This window comes from Adelges cooleyi, unplaced genomic scaffold (genome assembly GCF_023614345.1).
Source record: "Adelges cooleyi isolate 19-005CV unplaced genomic scaffold, UGA_ACOO_1.1 ACOO_flye_CR_arks_rails_tigmint_CR_PRNA_41, whole genome shotgun sequence".
Taxonomy (NCBI): domain Eukaryota; kingdom Metazoa; phylum Arthropoda; class Insecta; order Hemiptera; family Adelgidae; genus Adelges; species Adelges cooleyi.
The window spans coordinates 4,186,663-4,206,768 of NW_026096090.1; the positions used below are offsets into that span (position 1 = coordinate 4,186,663).

At 28.2% G+C, this 20,106-nt stretch overlaps 1 protein-coding gene across 3 annotated transcripts in view; it reads right to left on the minus strand.

Annotated features, from left to right (window-relative positions):
• LOC126842022 (prolyl endopeptidase FAP-like) overlaps positions 1 to 15,499 on the minus strand; it is a 143,656-nt gene extending 128,157 nt beyond the window's left edge. The window contains exons 1-2 of one of the 3 annotated variants that reach the window (XM_050578878.1): positions 15,266 to 15,499; positions 8,377 to 8,508 (exon numbers count right to left, since the gene is read on the minus strand). In XM_050578878.1, coding sequence (XP_050434835.1) covers positions 8,377 to 8,502 — 126 coding nt within the window. In that variant the 5' untranslated portion in view covers positions 8,503 to 8,508; positions 15,266 to 15,499. Of the gene's footprint in view, positions 1 to 8,376; positions 8,509 to 8,567; positions 8,579 to 15,002; positions 15,071 to 15,265 lie in introns of those variants that run through there. The other 2 variants (XM_050578879.1, XM_050578880.1) reach the window with 2 other exon arrangements.
• Between the last annotated feature and the right edge of the window lie 4,607 nt (positions 15,500 to 20,106).

Consider the following 20,106-nt stretch of genomic DNA (forward strand, 5'->3'; position numbering starts at 1 on the left):
ATTATGCACTAAAAGCACTTACATAATTATAACAAAAAAGGCGAAGCTTTATATACATAACTAAAATGGTTTCATTAAGATTTTCCAAAAAAGCTAAATAATTTGTAAAAAATTACTTAATTCTATAATGCTGTGTTAATAAAATATTTTTTTATTTTTTGGAAAGTTTAATTAAGAGGCGAAACAAATTTAAATGATGAGCATCCAAACATTAGAAATCTGGATTGCCCGGGTTTATAAAATTAAAATTTGACAGATTAACATAATTTATTAATTCCGATAATCTGTCGTAACAGAATTTTAATATCTAGTTACTTCAGTTCCATTCCTTATACCTAAACATGTACTGTGCATTTTATGTTTGTGTTTGTTAAAATGGAATTACAAAGGAACTGTTACCACTACATCAATGTTAATGTCAACGTCAACTGTTAAAATTTTTCTTAAACGGTATACCGTAGAAAATTGACCAACCGGTATACCGGTTATATAAGGAAATAAAATATTTGTGTACACCCGGTAAAAATCTACCTAATGAAAGAATATTTAGTTTTGCTGGCAATATCTTCACAGATCATTGGGCTTTATATTTGCTATAACATTACAAAGGTAATATTACATTTGGACAATGTATAATTCGATAAACGTCTCGATAATTCTTAAATGACACTCAAGACGTTTCACCGTATTTGTAAATTAGCATTATTATTATGTTTAAGTTACAGGAATAATAATAGGCACCTGAATTTCATTTTTTTTTTTTGTTCAGAAAGTAAACACATTGGACTTATGGACTTTAAAAAGTGAACTTAAATTTGAATAACCGAAGTATATACATAAAAGTATATTACCGTTTAAGTGATTGTTATTTTGTTTTATTATTATTGTCATTATTATTATTATTCAGTTGAATAATAATTTACGGAAGTTTGCTGTTTATGCAATCTCTCGCGCCGGAAATCATGAGAAATCACAGAGGACGGTTGGCAAATAAGATGTCGTATCGCCTCAATTAAAGCAAACGGATGTTTAACAGGGAAAATTCCAGCAACAGAGAGTGCTGGGTAAAATTATTTAACTCAAAACGTTCACAAGAGGTCCCGGCATTGTAATTCCCTACGTGAGCAATAATAATTCGACGGGAATATAAGTATTTCGCAAACATCACTATTTTGGTAAGACCACTATTGAAATACAGACATAATTGTGGACGTATTGAACTGCAAAGCCGAGTTACCACTTCTACTATTTAAGATGATGAATTATAAAATACAACACTAATAGATTTTCCGAAAAACAAATCTTCTCTTTTTAGGTTCATCAGCGAATGAATTATTCAACGAGTTTATGATATTAAATCATTTTTTTTCTTTTAATAATGAAGTATTCTATTCTGGTATTGTCATCTTAAGACCCGGTCATTCACCAAACAAAGAAAACGAAGTTGCCTAAAAACCCTACAAATATTATATATGCCGTTTAAAACTAAATTACATTCAATACCTGTTGAACATTTGAATCAATTAACGAAAAAGGAGCTTAAATAATGAGTCTCATATTAATAACAAATAGATTGGTCACATTACTTGAATTAATCGAACAAAACAAAATTAAAATTATTTAAATATACAATTTAGGACGAGAGAGGAGGTAAGTAACTAGTGTAGTTATATAACTTGCGTGGATAAAAATAATTCTTCACTCCACTCTTCCTCTCGTCCTAAAGTTTTAACTTCAATAACTTTAAAAATAATTATTCAGAACTGGTTATCGATCAACTAAAATGTTTAGTAAATTATTCTTTTTATAAAAAGTAAATTGGATGCAGACGTTACCATTGATGTTTCAAAAGTTGATAAATCTTTGAAAAGTACTAAATAAAGTAAATATTAAATAATTTTATAATCCTGTAAAATAACAATAACAAAAATATTTTCAATAGTAAAAACTACAATTGCAATTATTATAAGAGAAAATGAATCCTTCTTATCCTTGATAAATCACCTTTTATATCACAAACCATAAAGATAATTAAAACGCAATTAGTTGTGATGTAACACATTGAGTGCTTTAAATAAAAATATACTATATTAAAAAAAAAAAATTGTAATTTGTTGTAACTACTGATACTGTGTTTCAACATTCAAATTTTCAAATGATCTCAATTTTGTTTGATACAAAATACAGAAACACTTCTCTTTGCAAAACTATCAATACTAAAGTGGTACGTTACAATATATTGTATACATACAGTGTTTTCTTAAAAACATAGATAGGTAGTGGTAGATTCACCCATCCGTAGCTGTCGGCTATAAGAGAGAACAGTATTACTGAATAATATTTTAGCTCGAAGCATTATACCACACAATCGTAGTTTTAAAGTATGAGTAATGGTATGGCTTTTTGGGAATTCCTTTATTAGGTGAAAAATGACGTTAAGAAAAATAATCTGGAAAAGATCAGTTTTTTCAACATTGCAAAGTCAACGAAGAAATTACAAATAAATTCGATTATTGTTACTATTAATCAGTCACATCACAATAATATAAAAAATAAATAAATACAATTATAGTGATGTAAATTCTTTACTAATTTTTATTTTGTATTTAATACCACAACCTCTATTTTATATATTTACCCCATAGAAGTGCTTTTGGTCTTACCGAAGATTTTTTTGAGAATTTAAATTTTCGCTTTATATAAATCTTCTTTTAAAATGAAAATAAGCATAATGAACATTAAATAAGATTCGCTTAATTTCTATAACATGCGAACTCGCGGACTTTTTAATTTTTGTATATTAGTTTTAATCAATGTTTTTTATTAATTACGGCTATACGTAAGTTGTATATATTATTTATAATGACTGTTTACATACACCTATAGTACCAATATTCTTAAGCTACTGTTAAATTTAAGTATAGTTGATGTAAATTTAAATTTAATTTGCAATTGTTTGTACAGTCTATATACATTAAATAAAAAAACGCAATTTCAAAACTTATCGAAACACGTCAACTCAAGTTCATTTTTTCAGTTAAAGCTAGAGAAAAATGATTTTTATCTTCTATATAAACCTTCATTTTTTAAATATATTTGTATGGTGAAATATAATTGTTTATATAGTATTTTGCTCACAAGTCACAAGAGTTTATAATGTCAAATATTAATAAAATCTCTACAATAAACAGTAACGCTGTACTATAGTTATATACTTAATTTTTTTTAATTTATGTATGTTTCAAATTATAACAGTTTTGTTGTTGGTGATTCCGTATATATTATGTCATTGATCACAAAAGAACTGACATTGTAATATATAGCATAATGTATTATATAGTATATAACATATTATATAGTCTTTTTAAAAAAAAACGTAGGTATTTTAATAATTAAAGCCCTGTGGCTTAGTAAATCTCTTCTTATGTAAAAATATGTAAAATATAGCGGTATACGTCATGTTATTGAATTTTATTTTTACATTATACGACGAATACCCTCGTTACTTAAAGATAATAACTGTCATACGTTAAAATGTATTACTTACTTTTAAATTAATAAACATAATAATAAGGGAAATAAGAGAGTATCCTTTTTAATAACTGAAAATATTTAATTACATTGTATTTTTAAATAATATAAACCGAAACATCTTTCAATTTATTTTACATTTAATCGACGTTTTCCTCTTAAAATCATCTATCACAGTCAACCATAGCCAGTAATAGTCCTTCGTGAGCTGCTTAAGCTGTTTCCGATTCCGAGTTATAAATCAATTTGCATAATATACATATTATAAAAATTAAGATTGCATTTAAAATGTTAATTTATATAGGATTCCGCGTAATAACGCAATAACGTCACGGCTGTCTTGCCAATATTTGATGTATCGCAAACTGAAGTACTAAGATGGACGATTCAATATGTATGCAAATATATGCACACTCAGTAGTTCTTACCTATCTTACTTAATACACGGTTTATTCAAGTGGCCAAGTGTCGGCTTAAAAATGAAACTAATTTACTTTGATGTTTATTTTTATAGGTATAATAACATAAACGTAGATAGCCAAAATACTTATAGCGCGGCATTTTTCTGTTGAAATTGGCCCACTGTCGCCGTTAAACGAATTAGTCGACGTACATTTTGTCACGAATATGCTAAAGTCGTTCTATTATATTTAGATAATTATTAAATAACGACGTTAATACCCTCTAACCCCTATTCACCGTAACAAGTCTTTGTTCGATCAAAAAAGATTGATGCTGATGCCTATATTTAATTATGACTATAACGTTGGCAAGAAAAAACATACAAATTATCCCTAGCCAATCTTTTTTTTTTAATTAAAACATTATGTACTTTTATATATAAATATATATATATATATATATATATATATTTATTTATAGTGGTTACATTTTCAACGAGCGTGGATTAACCATATTTGAAAATCGGCCAACGATATTTTTTTATAAAACTCATTTATTATATTTTCTGATGCAAATATTCGACCAAATTAAATAGTTACAATTATTTAATTTATTTAATTAAATTTAAACCGAAAAAATAATTGTTTCCAATGTTATTTTCCCTACACGCTACTATGTTAAATTCTATATTTACTATATTATAAAATTATAGGTTATATATTATTAAAATATATTAATACAATATATTATAATTAGTGTATACCTTATAGCATAGTTGGTTTTAAAGAACAATTGTTAGTTTTTAGAGAAAGCGATCATACTATATAAGAAAAAAAAACTATAACACCTAAGTATTTGTTACATTACAGTTTTCTTATCGCTACTTGTTTAGTTCAAAATATATTAATTTACAAATGTTCACTGTGTACCAACAATAAAAAAAAAATGATTATAGTAATTATATTTAATCAAGCTTAATGAACAAAACTTGAAATCTTATAAAATGTTTTTCATACTAAATGATATTCATTATTATAATTATTATTTATTCGCTTTTAAAAGTCTTTTAAAATTCAGTAATAGAATTAAAATTAATATTTTCAATTGAAGTATAAAACGATATTTAAATTATTTTTGATTCGCCAATTGACGAAAAAAAACGAATTATTTATGTATTCAGATCGGATTGAAATTAAGTCAAATTGGAACTAGGACACACTTTAAAAAGTCTTATCCCGGAAATATGCTTTTCAATATTATTTATTCGAATTTATTCTTTTTGAAAAAAGTATTACTGAAATTATTTAGATCTATTAATAAATACATATAACCTGCTAATTAAATAATACATTATATCGTAATGATATCTCCAAATTTAATCATTTATATTCGGTGTTTTTAGAATTTTCTTAATTTGAATTGTACACATCTAACGTTTTTTTTATTTTAAAACAATATTTAATACAACGAAATTCTGTTGGTTAAAACATTTAAGACGTAGATTAAAAAACATATACACATAGAAAAAAAATATTTTGATATCATAAACATCCACTCCTTGTAAAATTAATTTGGTTGCTATAAAGTATAAGCTCTACAACAAACTGGTATTCTCAAAGAAACGTTTGTTTGATATACTTCAACATAAATACGTTTTTCTAAGCATAATTGGTACTATTGGCACTCTAAGCCAAACGATCGTCCCAAGGGTAAACCACTTACCGTTAGGGCGTGAATCCTAGACAATAACTTTACGGAATTACCTACACGATGCGCCGTTTAACTTATAGTTTTAAGAATATTTATTTGTTGTGAGAACAATTTTAGTTTTTTTTAACGTTAAAATGTTTTCAAATCACGTTAACTGTTAGAATTGTCTACATAATCAATTATGAAATTATAATTTCTTCGACGCTATTGATTATGCCTACATAACAATTATACCGAAGCAACTTATTTTTTATTAATATTGAAACTTGTGCAATTTGTTTTTGTCTTTGTAGCAGAGTAAATATTACACAAATTTGAAAGTTAAGTGATAACATAATTAACTAAACTGTATTGTTTTATTATAATAGTCAAAAAGCTCTATTTTAATGATTCTTTGAAAAAAAACACTATATTATCTATTTCAGAAATACGATCAAAATTTGCAAAAAGAAATTTAAAACACTTTAAAAATAGAACAAATAATATTATAAATTATTGTTAGATGGTTCGTATTGTTGTATAAGTGTCGCTAAAAAATACGCAATCGATTATCCATAAATCATCCAAAACAATCGCTACATTACAGTAAATCATTCCCGTTAAACATCTTAAAAGAAGACGGCCAAGAAATCGAAAAATATGATTCATGCAAAACATTGGATAATAATTTGTTCTCAGTTGCAATGTAGTACACTAACGTGTAAGCAACAAAACGTCACACTGATAAAAAAACCCTTCACAAATCAAACAAGCGATATTTTAGGGTAAACATAATTATATACACTTTAAAGATTACAATCTACTAAATTCATATCTCATGCTTATAAGAAAAAAAAAATTAGCTTGCTTTCCTTGTTTTGATGAATTAATTTGCAGGTGATAACATGAACTCATAACAGTCATTAAGATTTCAGAATACTCACCAACACAATTTTAATAAGTTCCACAAAATACATGTTAAATAAATAAACTTAATTATAGAAGACATCACAAAATGTAATTTAAATGAAGACATATACAATAATTAGTCTCGTCAATTTAATATGTTTAACTATGATAAACCTAATTCATGTAATTAAATTAATTACAAAACTGACTGAACGGTAGGTTTCTTCTATCAAGTCAGTTTTTGTGTTTATACATATAACTATATAGTATGATATATAAGTTATCTGAGATAATTGTAGAAGAGAGCCTAGATTGACTGTCGAAAGAAATAATTAGAGAATTCAAAAAATTGGGGAATATTTCATAAAATTGATAACGGGCAAAAGTGAAAGAGTATTTTTAGTCGGTACCATAAATGGGTCGTTGTGTAGCGTGCAAAGAGAAGAGTGGTTTAAAGACGATTTTGTAAGAATGAATAAAAGTAAAATATGACTAAATCGAAGACATGAATATCATGTAGTATTTTTAATTATGTATTTTATAAATACTGCTAATAAAGTTTTAGCTAAATTATATTAAACATATTTTAAACATTTTATCAGATACAGGTTTTAAACGACATATGTAATTTTTTTTACGGAGTCATTTCAATCACGCAAAGGATTATCATTTAAATGAGCTTTAAACAAACATTTTCCGGTTCCGCTTGCCATGGTATGCAAGAAATTATTTAAAACCGCATTCACCACCATTACTTTTAGTAACATACTGTAGTTAAAAAGAAACAAATATAAATGAAAATATCCAACACTGATGTACACTACTGAGAAGATAGACATTGAAATATTTAATTTAATCAATTGTTCGATGAATTGTATGATGATTATATGTTTCGGTCAAATACAGTGTTCCTGTTGTAGTTCCGATGGTATCAAACACTTACTATAGGGAGTCATAAATCACTCGCAAATATTTGAAGAAGTAATTAAGTTTTCTATAAAAGTTGTGTGGCAACCATAAAATGATTTCCCAAGACGACATTTCGTTACGCGTCCAATAATAGTCGTAATACACGAGCATGTAATATAACTTTGTGATTAAACCTAGTGTTAACATGTTAGCTTTTCAACTGTTTTGAAATAAGGTCGGCCATTTTGAGTACGTCTAAGTTGATAAAGATAACAACATCAAAGTTTTTAACTTCAGTTTTTCTCATACATAGATTTTCTATTTTTCAGGACATTTTATTCGTAACTAAAACATTTTTAGAAAAAAAAAATAATTAAACATTTGCGATTTGAAAAACAATGTTAACTATAACAACCTAATAGTGAGGTAATATTTTATTACCTTAACAATACTGTAAAATACTATAATTTCAACGTATTCAATATCGTTTTATATACACAACACACTGCAGTCATAGAAAACATATTGTCTTACGTTTATTTTGTATTTAATTTTTAACTACATTACGTCCATAACCGACTGGGTAGTGGGTACCCACTACTCAGTACAGTACACAACGCGGTGTCATAAAAAAACTAAATAAATCTCAAACATTAAATTTTTTAAATATCTCTATTTTATGACTGTTCTTATAAAAACTTGCCCATAATATGGCCATAGGCCATAATATATTGTAATAATATTATTATTATATTTTGTTCCGAATAGTACGAATACTATAAAAAAACATTACCATAAAATGTATGAATCCCAATTACTTGTACTTGATTAGATTTGTTATGTATGTTTACACTTTCACATTCTTATTTATTCTGTTAATATTGGTAGTGTTCTCTTTAGAATCATTATTATATCTATATTAAGAATTCGACTTACCCCAATCCGGCCGAGTAGTAGAGCGTCCATTTCACATTCGGTTATTGTATTTGTAGTAGTCGGCGCCGGTGCTGGTTCTTTGATAATTTGCTGCTCGTGATCAGCTGCCTTCTCATTTCCACTCATTGTGCACTAAAAAAATAATTTTAAATTTATTATTAATATTGAATCATTATAAGTACCCAAATTACCTCCCATAAGTCACACGAATTAGGATTTGCATAATTTCTTTCCTCTTCCCCAACATTGGTATTATATATACTTATAGTGAGCTTCACTTCCTACATTCCTCTAATTAGTATTCCTACATTAAACCTAACAGCTAAATAAAGTATTTTAACTTTTAGAGATAGAAATTAAATCCGGATTTTATAGGATTTCGTAATTTTTTTTTTAATCAAAGTTACCTACTCATACTGTTCTGTACAATAGTATAATTTATAATATATAGCGGTATTGAAGTATTATATATTATAATATTTTAATAACTGATTTACCAATAGTAGAATATACATAAAAATGAGATTAGTTCCATTTTAATTAATGTTTTAAAGAGACGTTTTAATGCTACCTATATGCTACAGAATTCGTTTAAATTACTATAAACAGCCGAATTTTAGTTTCGTTTTAACTTAAATTATTACGCTATAAGTATAAAATTAAAAAATAGGCAGAACTCTGATTTACCTCTATATTATTCACTATGAACGATTACCGATTGGTGGATAAAGAGGAGCCAGCAACATTTATTGATATTTAATTTTGAAAAAGAGCAGATAACTTCATTAAAAACAGGACAGTGGCAATATAATTACCTGAGTCATTGTTATACACACTTTTTCAACACATTTTATATACCACTGCGGTATAAAACGAATAAAATAAATATAGGAACCGCCTCGGGTGCGTAGTATTCTTCCATTTTTTACTGCACGTATCAAGTCAGCTTTCGTCGACGTAGCCCATTACTTTTGATCGAAGGAAAAAATAAAAGTGTAATCGGATTTACTTGAGCCTAAGGAGCTATCGTAACGTCACTTCGATGATAATACGTGTTATTCAATTTGATCTGAATATATGGTTTTTAATGAAAAAGAAAACAAATAGCAAAAATTGAAAACCGAAATTCGCATTCTCATATAAAATGAATTCTAATAAAGGCAAACCTGAAAAACAAACGCGTTACACCGCAATGCCCTATAAAATGCTTGTCTTCGTCCAGCTTATTCGTAGTAGTCTCTTCCCCCCTCACGATGAGGATCACAGAGCTTTTTCATTGAAAGGCCAAAAACACGTATTTGGTTTTATGAGCTTTTACAAGAGACGCTTGCATATTGTACACAACGTGCAAAACGAAAATGTTTTACTAATCAGTACGTGCTCTTTTGGGTAAACAAAACGCGAAACACTCCAAACTGTTCTTTGTGTAATAATTATTATCACAGACCATTAAAAAATAAATTAAATATGAAATTTAAAGACAATGCCTACCATCGTTCAAATAATTATTATCATATATTGCTGAGTTGTGTTGCTTATAATTATAAAAACTCTACATGTACTTCTAATCGGTAAATATTTACATCGTAATTCTAACAGTTAAGCTGATCACATCAAAATATAATTATTTAATTTTAACCAATATTTAAATGGTTAGATAGAAAGAAAGAAAAAGTAAAATAATATTTTTTGTATATGTGCACAAGAACTATCCTTCACTACTTCCATATAATGTTAAGTGTTTCCAACTTGAAAATTTGTAGCTTAAAACTGGTTATTACCAATCAGACAAAATGTTCAGTAAGTTATATAAAAACCTATTCCGAATTTTGCTACCAAGTTAATAAAATATACAAAGTTCCTCATTTTATTCAAAATTTGTTAGTGCTCAAGAAACATTAAAACTTTAAAATGGGTCGGTACTTTATTTTCTCAAACATACTATATTTAATCATATTAAAATACAACATACTTATTGCATGTGTAATTAATTAAACTAATTAATGTTGAGTTACGAAAAAGCTTTGGTCATCGCTCATAGCAATATGAAATACATTAAAATTATTTCCTCGACTTCATTGTGCATTGGTGTGGTGAAAAAAACACTAATTAATTAAATTTAAAAAACGTACAAATGTATATCCTGTAAAATATGACCTAAATAATTTTAGAATTCTTTAAATGTGTAATTTAAACCAAATAGTAAAATATTAATCGAAGCTAAACACGCTAGAACACATATTACATTTATATAATAAAAAGTAGCGTGACGGAGCATTTTTTCATATTTGACTTTATGTTATTGGGATTAATAAAATGATGATCAATCCTCCCAAGAAATAATTAAGCGTCAAAACTCGCAATCAATCACAGGTTTACTATGAATGAGAATAGTGTCGTAAAATAAAGCGATAAGCCTCTGGAAATGTTTAATAGACTAAAAAATGTATATTAAACAATATACAAATAAAATAAATATACATTGTACTATACACTTTTTAACTTCAATGCAGTATTCAGAAAGTATTACTTTAAAACCGATGATTTGTTTGACCTTAAAAGTTTAGAAGTTAAGTATACGTATAACTTTGTAAGCACTGACCGACTTTATCATAAAATATATTTAGTTAGAGTATAAGATCAGAAATCAAACTTTAAAGGTACGTCATTATACCAAAAGTTTAAAAATTTCACACCTTTCGATTTTAAAATCAATAAAAACACTAAAAATTAACGCATTTTTTACATAATTGATTTATTATTTACTTTATTTTGTGTCTAAAATCACGATAACATTTTTCCTATGAGCCGATTTACTCCAGTAGCATTTTTATCAATCCTTTGTCGTGTGCGATTGATACTTTGATGGGTCAAAAGTCAACTCTAACGATCAAAAACGAAAAAAAATTAGACCGGTTTTCAATTTTGACACTCTATAACCTAACAAAAAACGGTCGGATCGGGTCGAAATGAAATTGTGTAGAATATTTATTAGGCATGACCTTATCCATAAATTGCCTCCCGCCGGGAGAGTTTGGAAGTCTTTAGTTTACTTTTTAAGACTTAAGAGTTGACAATTAAACTAAAAGAAGATGTAGGGCTTTATCTATAACATTAAAACAAAAATGTTAAACAACTTTCTTTTATTATGAAAAAACCCATAAAGCTATTCAAAAAACTATAAATGTGGATTTGGAAGGCTATTTTAGGTTAAATTTGAATTTGAGTACAGTATGTCTCATTATATTCAATACTCTAGTATCTGTTACACGCATATACTGTATATTCTACGTGAAATTTTCTTTAAGTATCTGCTTACCTCAATCGTGAAAATATTTTAAACTGAATTCTAAAACTTCCTACTCGTTGACATAACAATCTAATGACAACGTGTTTGTAAAAGTTAATATCTATGTTAACAATTACGACATTGGATAACGCGTGTAGACTTCATAACAATACCTTTCTTTAATAAAAGCATGAGCTATGTTTAATCAGGTTAATGTTATTATATAATTTTACGAAAAACTTTTTCCCAATACTGCACTCAAAAGTTTATAACGTAAATTTCTTGTTACATAACATAATTATTCTTTGGTAAAAACTCAATTACCCTACAACTAGTTACTGACAAAATGAAATGATGTACATAAATAACAATTTTTTTTTAACATCGACAAGAAAATGTTACAGATACGATACCTGAGATATCACTTCCACTCCAGTAAGCTCAATTATGTATACCTTTAGACGAAAACATGCGAAAATGAGTAAAAATACATAATTCGACTAATAAAGGAAATAACTCGATCCACCAAGTACTATTAACTCTCTAGCCCACTCTAATTCCTTAAGTCTAAACCCATGTCCAGAAATTCAATAGTAGATATTTTATCATAATTATTTAATTTAGAAGAAAAATGCAAAATTTATGGAAAACATTTTCAGAATATTACCAGCTCTCTCAATTAAACCCAACAAGACCCTTCCCTGGAATAGCACTTCCTAGAAAAATACACAGTAAACTAAATCAAATTAGATTACGCTGTACGCTAGAATCCGATCAATGTTAGTTGTAATGGGGACAAGTTGACAGCCCCCGAGCCATTCTGGCGTCCAGATTAAAATATAAGACACGTAGTTAAACTTAAGCAAAATTCGAAAAAAATGTGAAATGACATTTTTCTGGCATAGGATCACACCAATATTACAAAACATGGATCTTCAACTACTTCAGAATACGGAAAAATTCAACATTATTATGAGAATTTAACTCTGTATAATTTAATTACCATTTGTTTATAGTCAACTAGCACTTGTCTGTGGTGTTGGGAATCCATGAAAACTATTTCAAATGTATATAGGTTGGTATTTAGTTGTTTAAAAATAAGAAATAATGTTTTTTAAATGTATGACATCCCACAACCAGTGTGAATACATTGCAAACTTTCTCTTTGGAATGGTTAAGGTAATTGTAAGTACACAAACATGTCAGTTGAATGGCAGACAAAGGATAAGCCCCAATCAAATATTAGTACCAGTCAATCACATGGTGGTTTTTGGGTTGTAAAAAAATTGTATTAGTCGGCGACGCCAATCTAAAATCGGGTTAACGTTTTAAATCAACAGCTTTGTTGTTTGTTACCTTCATCACTCAGTCATCTGGTAAGCAAATTGCTGAAAACGGTCGTTTTGAACGAGCAATTAACAAGGTGTGTTTCCCAACTTTCGAAAACACATGTTGTTAAGTGAAATTCGAGGACATCTCATCAAAAAAATTTATTTTATAATTATATTAATATTTTTACAAAGTCTATTATAATAATAAACAGTTAAATACAATAAATGTTTCACACCTTATAACAATACAATTTAATTAATTAATTAAAGATACAAATAATTATAAAGAGTAATAAAAAAGTTGACTTGGGTGCATAAGTCTAAAAAAAATTGTTTCCCACACCTTAAAACGTCTCGAAAATAATTTGAATTACATATATTTCCGTAATGTTTTCTGATAAATCAGATTGTGCATTATTGTAAATAATAACTCACTGCATATAAATGCATTCCTAACAAACAAAACATTACAAGACAATAAGAAACAAATATCAGAAGTATAATTATTAGTATATGACACTCGAGTATCATACAAACACTTAACAAAGGATAGGTCCTTTTTATCGTCATAAATGGTCAAAATATTTCCAATATAGCTACTTCATATGAATCAACGTATACAGAGGACATGAAGACATATTAAATCTGACAGCTAATTTAGTTTTAGTGTTTGCAGCTGTTTAATTTAAAATTATTGAAATCTAAACAAAAATTCTTCCACCTTTATAATCCATAAAGTTGAACGTTTTCACTCAAATATAACATCATATTCCACCTAGTATAAAACAATTTTTATTTTTGACCCTTATTCAATAAAAACACTAATATAAAATATTCAAAAAAAATGTAAGTGTGTCAACATTTAAATTTAAAAATATATTAGTTTTAAGGGATAAATAAATAATTGTGCTATTATTATTTTATTTTTTAACTAACTAAAGAATCTACTACGTTTCTTAACGATAGAAACATTGATCGAAGAATTAGCCAAGCGGTTAAAAAATGATCGTGTCACCGAAAAAATACATCATTATGAAACATGCTATAGTTTTTCAGATTCGCATCTAAGCTAAAATTACTTTCGTATACCTATAATATTAAAAAAATAGTGGTTAAAGTGTTAAAAAAATAATATTGATCTTGCCCCTTCAAAAAATGTCAGTAAACGTCATAATGGTAACATTTTTCATTGTCCGTATTATTAATAATAGATAAATATTATAAATTATTAATGCATTATTTTAACAAATGCAATACTAAAGATATAATTTTAGAAACTAATATGTATTCCAAAAATGTCTTAATGGCATATTTAAAGAATTATTTTCTATAAAGAGTTTATTTCAGAAGCTTTTATTCTCTAATGAATTACATAATTTCTATCAAATTTTTCTTATAGTGACTACATCATTTATTTTTTCATAAATTATCTGTCCAACAATAAAACATTGATTCATCTCTATATTTAAAACTTGAATTCAGCTGAATTGTTTTTTAACGTTCACACTATTTTTATCTATGTAGATCGAATTGTATTTATCGACACATTGAAATAAAAATGTATACTTCAAAACATCAACGAAAATAAAATAGCAAGTCATAAAAATTCTCCTTTCAATAAAGGATTATGGTATTGATATTTATGGTATATGCGATTGTTACTGGTTTATCTCTTCGCTTTGGAGGCAGACCATACGTTTAGTCAATTATTAATGTCTTTTTTTTTTTTTATTAAATCAGAAGCAAAAAACATAGTTGTAGCTCAAAACAAAATAGGTTTAAAAGTGGCATGTATACTATGTACAATATATTGTATTGTACTATATTGTATATTATGCAATCACAATTAAAAAATAACTAACGACGATTGTTTATTATTTAATTATGTATTGTATTAACATCTAGTAATCAAAAACACTCAAATAAAATTCAAAGTTGCCTATTTTTAGAACTCATCCGAAACTAATAAGGTGTTTTTTTTTTAAATCGAATTTCCATTTACTCACATTTACCCAACTTGACCTCAACTTGCTTATCTGTAATTACTCGTTACCTTTTAACTATGTGCACTATATTATTGGTATCTAGTAAAGTAGTTATTGATATCAGATATGGAAAAACGTAACATCGGCCCGTAGCAGACAAAAATATTTTTCACGATTTCACCGATCGACGATGGTGTTGCACATAAAAAGAAAATAACGTTATGTTATACTTGTATTTATCGCTATAAATATTTACATAGACCGTAGATGTGTAGCAAACTTACCGAAAACGCTTCATGAATGAAATGAAAACATTTACCGACCGGCAACGTCCAACAATGTTAATTTTATTTAAATTCATAAACATTCAAACTCGTGATAGGACTTAACTCTGCACCGCGAGATCCCACGGCAAACGGATTTTTCGAATAACACAAAAAGCACGGACCATTGATGCGGTAACCGCGGTATGCGGTTATGTCACGTGTTACCGGTAACCCGGGTAGCAGAGCAACGACTTTGACGGCAGACGTGTGCTCGGCAGACGAGAACGCACAGACGAAAAGTAATAGCAGTCAGCACGGTCCGCGGTTATCCACAGGCGCCAAGCACGATCATGGCCGACGGACTTCCGATCGCACTTGGGCGCCCTCCACTTTACGCACTAGGTATACACGCAATTCGCGGATACGTTATTAGGGTTATTATCATTTGTATGTACACTTTGCGCCGAGTACACAACACACCGGGTACCCATATATCCTCGGCCCGGCTCATTGTTTTATTGGCCAAAGGTCATAAAAAAAGTTTAAATATACCTATGTACTGGTACCTAATTCATATAACTGGGAAGTTGTAGCCGCAGAGGGGTCAACCGGTATTCGAAAATGCGAATTATTGTCAAGTCAATACTTATTACTCAATATTAGCGGTACCTATTCATATAAATGACCTGAGCAATAAAATACATACGGAAGCGTTAGATATAAAAAAAGGCCTAATGTCCTTGGAATTGAAAAGGTCACATATATGTTAATCTTAATGCAAAGATTAACATAAATTGATTAATTTTAATTTGTAACAGAATACGAATATTCGCAAAAATAATAATAATAATATATTTAATGTTTTTTTTTTTTTTTTATTAATTTTAACTAGGAGCATTGTGTGAAGCCAAGGTGCTCGTACCCTTTTGTTCCCATTGACCATTTATCCTGTCATGAAATTGATAGCCTTCCTTAGAAATCTAACCTTACATATTTAACAAAAGGTCCATATAACGAAATGCTACTGTCCCACTATAGCAAGTAAGCCAATTAATAATTCTGTATATATTTTGTACTATAACTTTATTATTTACCTCAAAGCAGTAGGGTTGAGACAACTGCTGATTTGGAGGTAATTAATTATAAATTACCTCTAAGGAAAACAATATGTGTATATCTGTAAATATATTGTTTAAAAACCTTTTTTTTTTATGTAATAACGGATGTTATTTAGCGTTTTCACTATAACCAGCATATTTATTATAACCACAAAACCAGCTGCCAACCTGGCTTCAATGTTTTGATCCTTTAATTAAATTTCAAATCGTTATAGAGCTAAGATGAGTTAAGATTTATCTTTAAGTACTTCCATAATTTATGCAACAAGTTATGTGTACTTAATAGCTGTAATTAATTTTCTTGCACCGAATCTCAGTTGGTCGAGTACATGGCAAAATATTAACTTACCAAAATAATATATCAACTAGCTGCCACTGTGGGTTTACAGTGATTATTATTCACAGCAAAACCGATACTCTTGGCAGATTGAAAATAAATTGTAGTGCCACTACAAATCATCATTATAAAATATAATGACGCATCGGCTACTTCAATGCCACTTGTATTTGTTACACTTCATCATAATACTGCACAATCTATATATCACTTTATTACTCAAATTGTATTTTTATTGGAACCTAATAAGCTAACTCACGGTTTACATTTTTAGTTCTACAAAATAAAATATATACTAGAGACTAGAGTCTAGAACTGGCATGAAATTTTAGTTGGAAAAAAGCTATTCTAATAAATTGATTAAGGTCGCCATTTCACAAAGGAAAAAAGTGGACTTTCTTAAACACCGCCAATATTATGAAGTCCCCTTTCCATATAATCGAAGGTAGGGAACGTAAACAATTTTTGGGATTACGTTGATTAACTAGGGTCTAGGTATACTAAACACTCTCAAATTCCTCTCAAATTACGCTTATGAAATGTATATTATATATATATATATATATATTATATATGTTATAGATATATATATATATATATTGGTATTACTGTATATTAATTTATATCCGTACACCATAATCATTAAGCAAACACTAACGACAATTAAATATTTTTTAAATGCACAGAATAACAATATGTTAGAAATGTCGATTTTAGTATGATTTCCCATGGATTATTCTCTATTTTAAAACCGTCCAATTAAAAAACTTATCACTTAAATAGATTCTAAAACAGAAAGTACAAATAAAACTCAAGATTTATATCATTATAGGAAAACTGAACTATCTAATTGCCTTCTTGTATAAACCCGCATCTGCCTCCAAATTAAAGCAACGCTATAGACTATAGCTTAAAAACTAATTGAATTCTATTCCTTTTTCCAAACAAGAAAAAAGTTACTTCTTAAAATTCGATACGAAATTGAAAAAGTAGGTTTTTATTTTACTACCGACTACTTGAACACTCTTTACTTATCAAGAATTATAGTTTTTTTTTCTACGAAAAAACGTCTTAAACATTCTATAAATTATTAATAATGCGGTTTAGCAGCAAACATATGTCAAAAAAAATATTGAGCATGCAATTATTCATGCAAAGAACTATAAAAATAAGGAATTCTTTTTTTTAAATTAATTAATTATGTGACATGATCTACAATATTCTTGATTAGTGTCCATCTCTAATATATTATACACTAATAGTTTTAATAGTTTTATGTCTTCTATTTTCCACCTATTACCCGGAGGACTTCAAAATTTGTCAAGTTGAATAATTCGATTTCGTAGTTTCATCAAAACGACATAATTTAAATAATAGGTAATTAATTATAGCCGAGGTTATAGCAATTTAAATTAAAACTTTAGTGATACTACTCACTGTAACGTTTTGGTGGGTTAGGCAGGCCACTATTACTATTACAGACCTCATTTGTCAATTACGAGCAACTTAACCAGTCTAGTTTTAAAATTATAGTTTTGAGTATAATAATAGCGCCCTCTAAAATCGTGCCACTGAGTCAAAATGCACAGGTGTCATTAGAGCATATTTTTGGATAATTTAATTATGCATAGCAATCGTATTTTCATATTAAAGAACATAGAAAGGTAATACAATATGTAAGGAACATTAATGTTACGTAGGAGAGGATTATTTATGGGAAGGAATAGTTCCCATGAACTTAATTTTTTTTAATACTAGTTTTTATAGTGTATATGTATTAGGAAAGGGAAATGTTATAAATTTAAATGGCTAATTTTAAAAGGTACAGTCGTCAATTATTTTTTTAATTTTTAAAAAATCGCATATTAGATATTTTTTTACTATAACTCCAAAACAAATTGTAAGTGTGTTCAGAAAAACCAAAAAGTCAGCAATTTCAAGTTACTAGTTAGTATTTTCAAACCAGTACAGTCCAAATTTGGATTATAAACCAAGCACAGTGTAAACGAGCACATTAAAGAGGCGTTTAAGAGCAGCAGTGTTTACAAATTAGCTTTAAAGTGTTTATTTGAAATTGATTTTGTTACTTTTCTTTATAATAATTGTTGTAAACTTGATTTTTTCCCAATACCGTTTAAATGATACCTTTGTCCCTCCTGTAAAATCTTTGGTACAACTGTCCTCTCTTGCCCTCCTCTTCTAGATCACTCCTGCGATAACAAGAAAATAACGTTGCATTAAGATAATCAAAATTACTTAATAACATCTTTTTGTTTCTTTAACAATATAATTATAACGTGTAGGTGACAGGTGTACAAAGAACTAACATTGATGATGTTATTGAATATTGGGTTATGGGTGGAAAATATGTTGCCAACAATATAAAATAATCTAATAACGTCCGGTTGTGCGCGTCGAAAGCGGAACAAGGAATCGAAAAGGATAATGATATTATACTCTTAGTAACGTTAAATCCAGTCTGTATAGTTTGTGCAATGCCGTACACGTTGCTGAATATTATTCTCATAGCTAACCCAAACTCAATAATAATAGGCAAGTAGGTATAGCAAAATCGCCTACTGCCACTGCAATAACAAAAGTCGGCGAGGATTATCGGATGTACGTTAAATGGCATGTCTGCGGGTTCACTTAAGCTAACAATATCCAAGGTAAGTTTTCGGCAATTACCGCAATGCTGATACCATCATGGCAGTTAATGTCTCCCGAAAACTTGTACAGAAATTCACATAGATGTTTTGTCGTCACTGTCAGCATTGAAAGCTGAACTTAAACTCTAAATAATTTTTACAACATCGGTTGTATTGTAATTCTACACTAATAATTAAAGGTAATACTTGGGTCTTATGCAGCTTTTATGTAGGTATGTAAAAACGTATCAGAAGGTAATCACGCAGGCGAATCTTGTGAGAGAGATAATAGAATTCATAAAGTTAAATTAAAAGAAAACCTCTAAGATAACATCATTTCTTAATATCGTGTAATAGTATAGGTACCTAAACGATAGGAGAAAAAACGTGTACCTAATTTAAACTTTAATTTTAATTAAAGGCTCTATAAGGCCATATTGCAACATACAGTGGGTTTCAGTAGTACCAACTTGTATACTTAAAATTGTCCAAACGAGATTTAACTTTTATGTTGAACGTGAATATAATTTTTTCTACTATTCGAGTTAAAAATCAAATGTATAATATCATTAAATAATACAACATAAAGAAAAATATTATGCATACATATGTGTATTAAGTAAGTATAAGTCATGGTAAGTAATAATAATAGCAAAACCTCGATATTAGTACATCGCTTAAAAAAAAAAAAATACTAAAATATGCCTGGAAACCCTGAAAAATAGATACCTACCACAAATGTGTTTTCATCGGTAT